The sequence below is a fragment of the Centruroides sculpturatus genome, unplaced genomic scaffold, assembly GCF_000671375.1.
Source record: "Centruroides sculpturatus isolate CEXI.00-Female unplaced genomic scaffold, Cexi_2.0 scaffold244, whole genome shotgun sequence".
Lineage (NCBI taxonomy): Eukaryota > Metazoa > Arthropoda > Arachnida > Scorpiones > Buthidae > Centruroides > Centruroides sculpturatus.
Genome location: NW_019384450.1, coordinates 761,069 through 773,525, shown reverse-complemented (window position 1 = coordinate 773,525; position 12,457 = coordinate 761,069). Strand labels below are relative to the sequence as shown.

The following is a 12,457-nucleotide window of genomic DNA, read 5'->3' as shown; positions in this document are numbered from 1 at the left end:
CATTTCAAAAATATTTTGCATTAATTTTCTTTTTCATTTTCTACCTTTGCTGAAAATTTCATTAAAAAATTCGAATTTTCAAAAAAGTTATTCAAAAAAAAACTTTGTGGAGAGGCTGTGAAACACCCTGTATATATGTTACTGGGAAAGACTGAAATTAGAGAATGTCAATATTCTCTGGTGAATGTTGACACATACAAAACACGATGGTGAAAGACTGAATATTTGGTTATATTATTATACATTCGAACAATTGCCAGTGCATGTCGACAAGCACAGATAAGCTTGGGTGAAGATCGAAACGACATCCGAGAAGCCGAGTCAACAGAGAGGCAACAGTCTGTAACCAAATTCTTTGCCATTTCCTTCTGCTCAAATTGGTGATACAGTACGAATCCAAGAAATGTATGACCATGGTCCATGATGTCAACCATGTCCGTACAGATGCCCGAAATGTGTTGGCGGTTGTTGTTGGAATAGAAGACTCCAACTTTTATAAATTAGCAAACAAAAATGGTACCCTCAAGCAGCTTTATACCCGTAATCAGTTCATAATTTGTAAAGAAAAGTTACTGTCCATGGATGAGATTTCTTCACAAGAAATATCGCTGAGAGAAGCAGCTGCAGCTAATTTGAGAAGTGGAAGGCAAGGCTATACATGCTGTCATTGCAAAAAGAAGTGTTCCACAAATAAATGCAGTTGTAAAAGCAAGGGACTCTTGTGCAATTCAAAGTGCCATACAGTTTACGTTGTTGCAATAAATAAGATTGTATAACGTTAATCACATAATTTATGTGCAAGTTTATTATTGTATTATTTTCTCTAATGATTTAGAATGTACTGTTCATTTTAGGTTCAACAGTTTATTTACATGCACTGTTACTTTAGCTTTCTCCTATTTTGACATATTAAAAAATTGCATTTTTGTCTTAACGTAATAAAAATATTTTTATTCAACATTCACCATCAGTGCATGCTGAATGTCGACATTTGCCAGTGTAAGTGAGAAATAATGATATTTAGCAAATATTTCGTACATACACGAAATGACTGTGTGAATGCTGACATTTGCCAGATATCAGTCATTCACAGTGACATATATATATTACATTTGTAATATTATGTGGCTACCAATAAATGCAGCTGAAAACGTTTGTCATTTAATTAGAATAATTGCTGGAGTAAAGGTTCTTGTTTATTCTACTTTGAATTTAAATTTATTATGCTATAATATTGTATAATCTTATGAAGATTTTCTTTAAATGAAAGCTTAATTTGTTTATATTTCCAGAGAAACACAAAAATTATAATGAATTAAATTTAAAAGAAAATATTTGTTATTTGTGTCTAGCATATAAGTAAAAGAACAAGAATAGTACATTATTTTGACAAACTTTTGGAATAATTTTAAACAAAATAAGATCAAAGAGTTAAGCGTTGGAAATTACTATATTACACACATCAATGGATGATGGTACTTATCATTGTATAATCCTTATCATTAAACAGATTAAAACATACATAAATCACGGCAAAAATAATTACTAACGTATAATCTTATATACATTATAAATTCTCAGTAATATACTGGCTTCACAGTACAATTTGATCTTTACATTTAATCAGAAATTATTTTATAATTATAATTATTATTTTACTGATTTTTCTGACCAATTTTATTGAAAATAAAAATTTAACTACACATACCTTACTCGAGGATCAAAAAACTTCTGATCAGATATATCGTCAGATACTTTTTCTTGATTTAACTTGAACTGTTCTCGTCTTTGAGCTCTAATGTTAGCCTAAATGAAAAATAATTCTATTTACAGATTTGTTTTCTTAAAATAAAAAATAATCTCAAATATGATTGTTTTTTATCTTTATGTTCTGGAAATTATTTGTAGGGCACTTCAAAAAAAACATTACAACTTTAAAAGCACACAGGTTTTAATCAGATGACTTACAGAATCAGTCAAGGTATTAATTTATAACAAAACATATCAAGTTTTACCTCAAACAGTAATTTTGGTTTAAAATTGGAACTTAATAATTTTGTTTTGGAAATTTTAACTTTATTTTTTAATTACACTGAAAAATAGTATTCAAATATTTATACAAAACTTACTTTCAAAGTTGGAACTCTATGTGTTAATTGAACTTCTTTGCCACTCAAATCAACAGTTCGTCCCTCAGCATTTAAAATGAGAGGCGTTGGCCTGCAGAGGAAATTTTTACATTATAAAGATTCAATAAAATAAAATTAAAACACATCGGATATAATTTGTAGTATATAATATAAACTACAAGTTAAATTTATTGCTGTATTTCTCACTTTATAAGATAATTTTTATAAAATTACATATGTATTTAGATGGAAAAAATGTTTGATGAACTGAGATATGAAATTCCAATCCAGGAAGACTCATTTGACAATTGTCTTTCCTGATTGAGATGAGAAATTTAATCATTTTAGCAAGAGCTCTCAATATTATATAATATAAAAGAAGATTATTAACAAAACTGATAATGCCTTGTTTTTTTTCTGTTTCTACCAAAAAACACAATACTCTATTGAAACCGTCATGCCCCTATAGATTAAGATTTTCAACAAGATTTCAAAAAATACAAATTGGATCAAATAACTGACATCCGTGGACTACTGAAAAATCTACATTTCAATTGCTTGGAATAACTCTAGATTCAATAGATATTTTGGACATACCTGACCTAAGCTGGGTCATCAGAAAGTTAAATTTAAGTTGAATTTAATCCCTGTTAACAATCCCTACAAGGAGAATCATTGTAAACTAAATACAAAGATTTTCCTTATCTGTTGTTCCATCTTACCTGGCACACCATCAAAACTGTTACAGAACAGAAGACAGTCTCTGAAGATCACAACAAACTTTAATGAAATGATTAAAAATAACAAAATAAATAACATAAATTATCATCTAATCGCCCAAGAGCAATTAATTGTGCGATGGTTATGTGAAAATTTCATCAGTTTCAATCCCATACATTACAGAACAGCAAAACAGAAATTTGATCATACTAGATGTATTCCATCCAACAGTAGACAAGGTCAGAATTACCAATAATTTCTCTTCTTCAAAAATTTTTGTCCATATATTCTTTTGTTTTTTTTAAATTTTATCATTAGTATCTCCAAGATCAATTATGTAAAAATGGGATTTTCCCCCACCAGCTCAATAAGATTTTCATCACAACCCTTTGAAACTTTCAAACAGAAAACAATGTACAACGACATCTATTTGTAAGCATGATTTCAACATCTGTAAATGAGTCATTGCTAGGCAACAGTCTATAAAAATCCATTTTGTTGGCCAAACCGTGTAGTGGCCAACAAAATGAATGAAAGAAAAATGCCACAATTAATTGCCCATGGGTGTTTAAATAAGCAATAAGTAATTGAGTGAGTCTGTTTACAAGGAGGAAAAATTAAATGAGGGTTTACAGTAATTAAGTAAATTATAACAGAAGCAACAAAAAGAAATGAACAAAAAAATGCACTCTAAAACAGCATGGTTTTTCAAGTTTAACACAACACAATTTTAACACACTCAAACACAATTTTAAAAAAATCAGCATGGCCTCCTCTCATTGGATGACGGTCCAGCCAACAAAAATTTGTTTGGCAGCAATATTTCATTTTGGTTTGTCTAACAACTACTGTGACAAATTTAGGACCTTTGTGCTTTCATAACTTCTAGGCTTACAAATATCAGATTACTTTAGATGTATAAAAAAATGTTATCTTATGTAGTGGAAAATATGGCAATTTATAAATAAAAATTAACTTACTTTGATTTGTCATATGCCTTCCTAAAATAAAAAAAAAAATACATTAGAACACTTTCAGCTAAAAAAGGTATTTTAATATATAAATTTACATAAAATAATAACTCTAAAATTTTATTTTAAATAACTTAACATGCTTACATAAATAAAAAAAAATTCTTTGAGTAGTATTTTTCACTTAAATACAGTGAAGCTTGATCTACTGTTCCTGTATCAATCGTTTTTCCACATTTATTAGTTGTTTTCTCCATTTGCCCTTATTTGGGACTGGAGAAAACAACTAATAAATGTGGGAAAACAATTGATAAGGAACAGTAGATCAAGCTTCACTGTATTTAAGTGAAAAATCTATATATATAGATACACTGGTGGATAAAACTTAAGAACGGATGCTATTTTCAACAATTACAGTTAGAAATTGAACTGCAGCAGCCTATTGAAATATGCTTGAAATCATGATGTACTCTGTTATGTAAAACTTATGCATATGTTTGAGTTCCACACATATTTTTTTGTGAAAAGTTTTGTTTTATGGATGATAACGCGCCGTGTCATTGCACACAGGCTGTAGAGGAGTGTCTTGACAGCGAAGATATTCATTGCATAGTCTGGCCAGCCCATTCTCCTGATCTGAATCAAATTGAAAATGTATGGGATGCATTGGGGAGCACCATATTGTTTAATATTACAGAGAGCCATCATTTAAGTATATCATTGGAAAATACACATTTCATATGAGATAAACAATAAAACCATCGACGTCATAAAATTCTCGTGTCAACTGTTTTCCTGCATCAGTCATTTTTCCCCTAAGTCCCACTAAAAATGATAGATCGAGGTTTCAAGTTTCACTGTATTACTTTGTTCTTGATTTTGAATGAAAAACTCAAATTATTTATTAAAAAATTTTACACTAATTGATGTAAAAACATAACTATAAAAAGATGTTATGATTAAAAAACTTACAGTTAATAACAATTATAAAAAATGTACAGCTAAAGAACTATTATATATATATATCTATAAAAATATATATATATACATATATTTTTATAGATATTTTGACTACTTTATTGTAAAGTAATACATATATCATTTTATACTGATTTTTTTACAATAATAAAACTCACAATTGATTTGGATCTGCAGTAAAAAGTATCTGACGATTGGCTAATCTGGCTTGTATCTGTGCTGTCAGTTCTGCTATTCTTGCTTTATTCTCTGTTAAACTTGATTTACCACCAATTTCAGCTGTAAGGTCTCCCATAGAGAGCATACTAAAGTCATGAACACTTCCTTTGTGATCACCAAACTTCAGCTAATAAAAGTAAAAGAAAATAATTGAGAAAATAATAAAGATAAAGATTGGCACTATTTTCTAAGTTTTAACAGGAATTTTATTCTCATGAAATTTAAGTTTGATCATTTATAAATTATAGAAAAATTATCTTTAATAAATGTAATGTACCTAAATTATTTCAATAAAATTTTTTAAGTCTTACAAATTCTGTAAGACTTTTCCTCTAATTGAGATGTTATCAGCCATAATGCTTACCTACAATTTTTATAAAAATAAATTGATTAGAAGATTAATAATATTTTGCATTATTTAAAGTTTCACATCCAGACTTGATCTAGGTTCAGATACAATTGCATTATTTTACCAATATTTCAATCAAGTGCGTCATTATGACAACTACTATAAACATGATAAAAATTTTCATCAGTATACTTCATTCATTATTTAATTTAAATCTAATTACTTTTTAGACTGACTGTCTAAAACAGCATTTTTCAAAAAGAAAAAAATTAAGCCAGACATTTTTTAAACTTAAATACAGTCCTGATATCCAAACTCACAGTATCTGAATTCCTGCCACAACAAATCATATTTTGTAATACCCATATTACAGAATATTGGATAAAAATCCCAATAATAAAATATATTCAAAATGCATGCATAAAAAATTTGGAAGTCATGTTAGTGAACATGGGAAGTAAGGAGAAACTCCATTCTCAGCATTTGTTATTGGTTTCAGTGGTATTGTTTGTGTTCTAACATAGCGCATTTTTATTACAAAATTTCAGTGCAGTCTTACAAACTTATTAACAGTTCATTATCTCATTTTTTCATATATTTGCATATAGTAAATAGTAATAAGATTACTATTTACTGCATATTAAAGAAAACATTTCATGTATCATACCTAATAGGAGGTACTAAATAAACACATTCCTTGTATTACTGCTTACAAACATTCTTTAATGACTGTATTAAACATTTTTGTTAAATATAACTGGGATTTGTGGTTCTTAACATCATACTAAAATTGTGGATTGATAGATAAATAGTTTATGTGCAGTGTTTTAGTGTCATTTGGGGGAACTGATTGAAGAACTGGAGTTAAATAAATGGACTGGAAATGAGTTAGAATTTTTCCCATGTTAAATTAAAAACTTGTTGATACCCAATTCCTAAAATTCAAATCATTTTCACAAATTCATTAGATTCACATAGTGGAGTACAGCTGTATATTTACTCAAAAAATTTAATAGTTGAAATAGCATTTCATAATGAGCAGTGAAAAAATTTGTGAACAGAAACTATGCCTTACTTTGTATATGATATGGAATTATGGTTTTTCTTTCTTTTTGGCTAAATTTTTGTAAAATAAATTGACTTAATGATTTTAAAATTTTTATACCTTAATCAATCTAGAAAAATTTAGATTAGATTAATGGCAATCAATGGAAACTATTCTTCTTCCAGAATTCAAAAGAATGGAAAATAATTTCAATTGTGACAGACACCTCACAAAACCAAAGTGAAATTCTTAAATATATGTACTGTACAGTGAAATTCTGCATCTGATATGCCAGCAAACCTGATAAGCCAGTATGCCCAGCTTGTCTTTGATGGGTGTATCGGTGCACTGAGTATTCATCTGTATTTATACAAAACTAGGAAACCAGTGAATTAAAATCAAAAATACTAATTAAATTTTAAATATTTAATTTAAATTAAAAAAATTTTTAACTGGCCTTCACACCAAAACTAAAACCAAGCCAAAAATAAAATCAAAATTAATTAATTAAGATTAAAATCAAATCAACTGAAACACAATATTTCAGAAAGTGTGGATACTTTTTGCCCATCTTGATTGCTTTGGTTATATTTCATCCAGGCAGTCAGAATTGAGTCGCTCTTTATAGCACTTTGTAAAGTGTTAGTTTCGGTTTCAGCTTTGGCAATGACAGAACATTTTGCTTTTAATATATAAAATATAGATATACAGATATGGATAAGTGTACAAAGCACAAAGTAAGATAAAGTGTTCTTGTTCAAACCAACCAAGGGTAGGAATAATCTGGAAAAATTGAAATAGCATGTTAAGCATTCATAAAAGGCAGATTTGTACAATTTTACATGTGAAGATATGTAAAATTGTGTCCAGGAAATCAAAAAAAATTCCATTTTCCAATAACTAACCTGGCNTAAATCAGACAGTCAGAATTGAGTCGCTCTTTATAGCACTTTGTAAAGTGTTAGTTTCGGTTTTAGCTTTGGCAATGACAGAACATTTTGCTTTTAATATATAAAATATAGATATACAGATATGGATAAGTGTACAAAGCACAAAGTAAGATAAAGTGTTCTTATTCAAACCAACCAAGGGTAGGAATAATCTGGAAAAATTGAAATAGCATGTTAAGCATTCATAAAAGGCAGATTTGTACAATTTTACATGTGAAGATATGTAAAATTGTGTCCAGGAAATCAAAAAAAATTCCATTTTCCAATAACTAACCTGGCATATTTGATAACCTGGCAGTGCATCAGTCCCATGATGCCAGGTTAACGAAATGTCATTGCACTGAATACACTTAAACTAAAAATATTTTTAAAAAAAAATTAATTTCTTTAAATACTTTTAACTTACACTTAATGCCTTTTTTCTTTCTTCAATTAATCTTTGTGCATTTGCCATCATTTCTTTAATCTGAAAATAAAAATTAAATTTTAAAAAATATTTTTAAGTTACCGTTCTTAAGAAACTTATTTTAAAAAATTATTCAATTTTGTAAAAATTATGTTAAAATACATAAAATTCCAACAATAGAAATTTTAAATTATTTTATTTTTACTTTCCTGGATGTTATGAATAACAAGGGAAAATATTGAATCTAGTCAAATTTGACCCTCAGAGTTTTTTGCAAATCTCCATGTTTTGAGACATCCTGAATCAAAACAAGTGAAAAAAACCTGACAAAAAATTCTGTGGATATGCACGCATGTGTGTGTTGGCATCTATTTCACTTAATATCTCAGGATGAAATAAAGATTAAGAAACAAAATTTGGCATAGTGGCTTGTATATAAGGGCATTGATGCTATTAATTTTGGTGGTGAAAGATTGAGAGGGTGGGGTCATGTATCTTGAGAGGAGTAGAATTTAACAAATAAAATCTTCATTAACATTTACACTTTTTTTTATAAAACTCATTTATACCCTCAAAATTAAGCCTTTTACCATTTTATAGTAATTAAAAATATAAAAAGCTTTTATAACAAAATCTGATAACAGAGGGCACGCACATAATTTTATTTTTTTGCTTAATAATATAAAAGTTTTTTAAATAAAAGCTCATAACAGCTGGGAAAGTTACACAACTCTCGTTGCTAGGTTTTTAATATATAATAATATTACTTTCCTTTCACATTTACCAAATATACAGGAAAAAAAGGTGATTTATTCATTTAAAATAATAAGTAAAACCCAATCTATTCAATCCTAAAGTAAATCAATCTTCATCCACTTCCAAATTTCCTTTATAGTTGAAACTTTGAATACATGTATATTCCTAATGACAATACACTTTTTGAGAATTTGAAAACACTTTTAGCAATTAGCAAAAAATTAAAATTTCTAAAAAGCTGATAACATATGGTGCTACTCGTGTGACAAACTACCTTGCCCCTTTTTAGTTCTACCACAGATTAACACCCAGATGGGACATGGCTATGGCAAACCGACTTCACTCCACAACTAGCACCATCCTATGGCGACTATGGTAAAGTAATAAAATAAAAAAAATTGATTATATTGGCTACTGGAGATTTTTTAAATTCAAACTGTAATGACAAAAGACAAATAAAAAGACAACTAAAAAACAAAAGTTTATTAACTTAAAGTTTATTTTTACTTAATTACTGTATTTATTTCTTTTTTTCTTTCCAAAGTTTTTGAACTTTCTTTTTCATTAGTTGCTTTAATGAAATGATAAGTTCTCATATTATAGAATAATTCCAGACAATAAACAATTTCTTTTTTAAATATGTTTACATCCATTAAACCAATCCCTATTAATATACGATAAACAATAGTCTAATAAACCACTATTATTATGCAAATTTAAAATTTTTGACACACAATTACTATAAATTTGTTCACATGTAGATAAGGCATTTATCCAATTAGTTGTAGGTACAGTTAATTTTTCAATATGTCCACTTTCTCTACTACCTACATTTTAAAAAACAAAAACACTTGGTCACTTGATAGAAAATTTGCACAATCACTTATCAAATTATTATAATATTTTTTGCAATCTTTGTACTTACTCAAAATTTTTTTAGCTAGCCAATCTGCAACATATGCAATACACTGTCTACTGATTCTAATACATTATTAGACATTAGATATGTTATTTTTATTAATAGTATTTGGCTATTCTGTTAGTTTTTCTAATTCATTCAGGTTTATATCTGACAAGTTTATTAAAGTAAAAATTTCTCCTTAACTTTTTATTAAATGAGTCATATGCATTAAAAAAAATCTTGGATCCATTCCTTAAAATAAAAGACTAAGTCAGATGTTGTATTAAGAGTTTTCTCAAATAGCTTTGTGAGATCTAGGACCTGATTTTTCTTTAAATTGGGGAAATTTTAATCACTTTTTCCATTGCAATCATTAAGAAAACATCACACAGAAAAAGAATTGAATGTCACCCTTCTCATCAATAAATGCTAAGAAAGTATAACAATCTATTGTTAAAGGATGAGAATGTCAACATTCAAACAAATAAACAGGATGAATCTAACATTTCATGAACCAAATATGACACTATCCAACCTGTTTAGATGACATCTTATCGTCCTCCCAGGCCACCTATGACCCCACACCTGCAACTTCGTCTCCAAAACAATCGATCACCTGATCATTTCCCCAGGCTTAGAGAGGATATAATGATGACGCACACCCACTTCGGGGTGATCATCCACTGGGAACAACTTCTCCCCAATCAGACTCTCCAGAGAAGATCACTGGTGTCCGCTCCTTGGTCACAAAAAAGGGAAGGAGGTAAGATGCTTCATGAACTTATGCAAACTCTCTCTCAGTCCCATAACATGTTCTTGGTGAATTTAGGTAGATAGAATAAGCTTACTATCCTTTATACGCAGCTCATTACTCACTATTGTACCTGTACTCATGTAACCTTTTGTTTAGATTTTAGTTATTTGTTAAAATTTTATTTTTACTAAGTTTGTTAATGGTGTCTGTTACTCGGGTAGCGCCCACGCTTTATTGACAACCTCACTCACCCTCCCACTCAACATGACAAGCCAATCCCAAGACCTGGGACAACACACAAAGAAGAAACACATCATCCACAGACAATGTGAGTGGTTTTCACCAAACTGTCGCTGGAAGGCATATGCCTTAACCCTTTTTCCAGCGACAGTTTGGTGAAAACCACTCACATTGTCTGTGGATGGTGTGTTTTCCATAATTTTGAATCTATTGATGCCATTACCTTCATATCCTAAAACTATTTCTCTGTTTTTATCATAAATTTATCCTTTTTTAAATTAATTAATGTACATTTCATCTTGTGATAATGAACAAATGCAAGCTTCGCTTGCTAAGTTCTCTCATTTTTTCTGCACTAATACGATAATGTTTTTGTTAACTCCTGGTTCTAAATTAAAATTTCCTAAAATTCTATGGAGGGTTTACAAAAACCATCCATAGAATTATGGAAGATTATAGAATTATCCTCCAGAGAAGATGGTAAATAATATAATTATAATTTTCCATTCTTGCTTAATTTCTTTTAATTTGTTTATAAAGTTTCAAAACTTTGCATACAGATTGTGAAATAACACTCTAGTTTACTGCATTTGCCGCTAGGGATTACCCACAATATCACATGCACTTAGTGCAGCCAATTTTACTATAGCCATGTCCCATCTGGGTGTTAGTTAAGTAGAAAACAAAAAATATTTTAAAAAATGCTTTTTATTCACATAAATGCACTAATTAAAAAATAAATTTTCTTCAGCTTTCATAGTACTCTTAGTATTAAGCAACAAAAATAAAAGGATGTGGTGGGTGCTCATGGAAAGCCCATAAAAATTGATAGAAAAGTGTAACTAAGAATATTTGTAAACATGCTCACCCATAAAATGCATTGAATATAACTTTTTGATCTACCCTATTATTATTTTTCTGCTGATATAAATATTTATAACATTGTGCTTACAAAAATTATTTTTATACCAAAACTCTCTCATTTGCAGTTGTGCAAGTTGACAATATCATCTGTATTAAATTTCTATTATAATGGATTTAAAAAATTTTTTCAAGTGATTTTAATAAACATTACATTGGTACAAATGTTCAATGATTAATTGAAACCAAATATAACAATAAAAAAAAAAAAAGACACTACATATTTCAATATGAAACTCAAATTCTATAAAAGCAAAAATTTCAAAATTTATCATTACAGATTCAGTATTTAAAATAATCTATCAAATCCAAGATTATTTTTGATTTACTGTCAAAGATTAAAAACCAAATCATAAATTACATATGAAGTTGTTCTGTTTATGAAAAATAAAATACAGTCGACCCCCTATAACATTGTTGATTATTCTGTTTTATATGAATTCCATGTTGTATGAGTCACTTAGATTTTACAAATAGGTGCCGGGCTGTGAACGGCTCATGTATTTGTAAAATCTAAGTGACTCGTACAACATGGAATTCATATAAAATGGAATAATCAACAGTGTTATAGAGGGAGGGTCAACTGTATTACAAGCCACAAGAATGCTTACCAAATTTTAAGTTTCAAGACACTAAGATTTATTATGTATTGACTTCATCATTACACCTAATCCTCAATTTACACAGTAGATTGGATTCTTGTAAATCAGTATTAGGTAAACTGAGACTAATGTTTTTGTGGAAATGGAGGAATAGGCTTCATTTCTTTATTAACCAATATAAAATAAATAATTTAATTTTAAAATTATTAGAAAAATTGCTAACTTCAGGACCCAAAACAAATTTTATTCAGAAACATTTTCATTCTCTTAAAAGATAACCATCAGCTCAGAAATTTACAAAATGTTTTAGAGTGATTATAATGAAAAGAATACCATTACATTCAAACTTTTTCTAATAATTTTGAACATAGTGTCAAGTATGAATGTTTTTTTCTGCTGATTCAATTTTATATTATTATATATAATTTTTATATGAGTGAAAACAAAATTTATTTTGTCTTCTTTGCTTGTTGATAAAAACAATTTTCCAATTTTCTATTTCAGTTGAAAATCATA

General features: G+C 28.6%; 1 protein-coding gene across 4 annotated transcripts in view; it reads right to left on the bottom strand.

The window, feature by feature from the left end:
• The window catches only part of LOC111620548 (U4/U6 small nuclear ribonucleoprotein Prp3-like), a 42,829-nt gene that overhangs the window by 17,705 nt on the left and 12,667 nt on the right, over nucleotides 1–12,457 (bottom strand). For all 4 annotated transcript variants that reach the window (XR_002755932.1, XR_002755933.1, XM_023362479.1 and 1 more), the window contains 5 exons: nucleotides 7,768–7,827; nucleotides 4,957–5,144; nucleotides 3,830–3,850; nucleotides 2,130–2,220; nucleotides 1,709–1,806 (listed from right to left, as the gene is read on the bottom strand). Coding sequence is in view for 2 of the 4 variants with exons in the window: in XM_023362479.1 (XP_023218247.1) it covers nucleotides 1,709–1,806; nucleotides 2,130–2,220; nucleotides 3,830–3,850; nucleotides 4,957–5,144; nucleotides 7,768–7,827 (458 nt within the window). In the remaining 2 variants the exon portion in view is untranslated. The remainder of the gene's footprint in view (nucleotides 1–1,708; nucleotides 1,807–2,129; nucleotides 2,221–3,829; nucleotides 3,851–4,956; nucleotides 5,145–7,767; nucleotides 7,828–12,457) is intronic.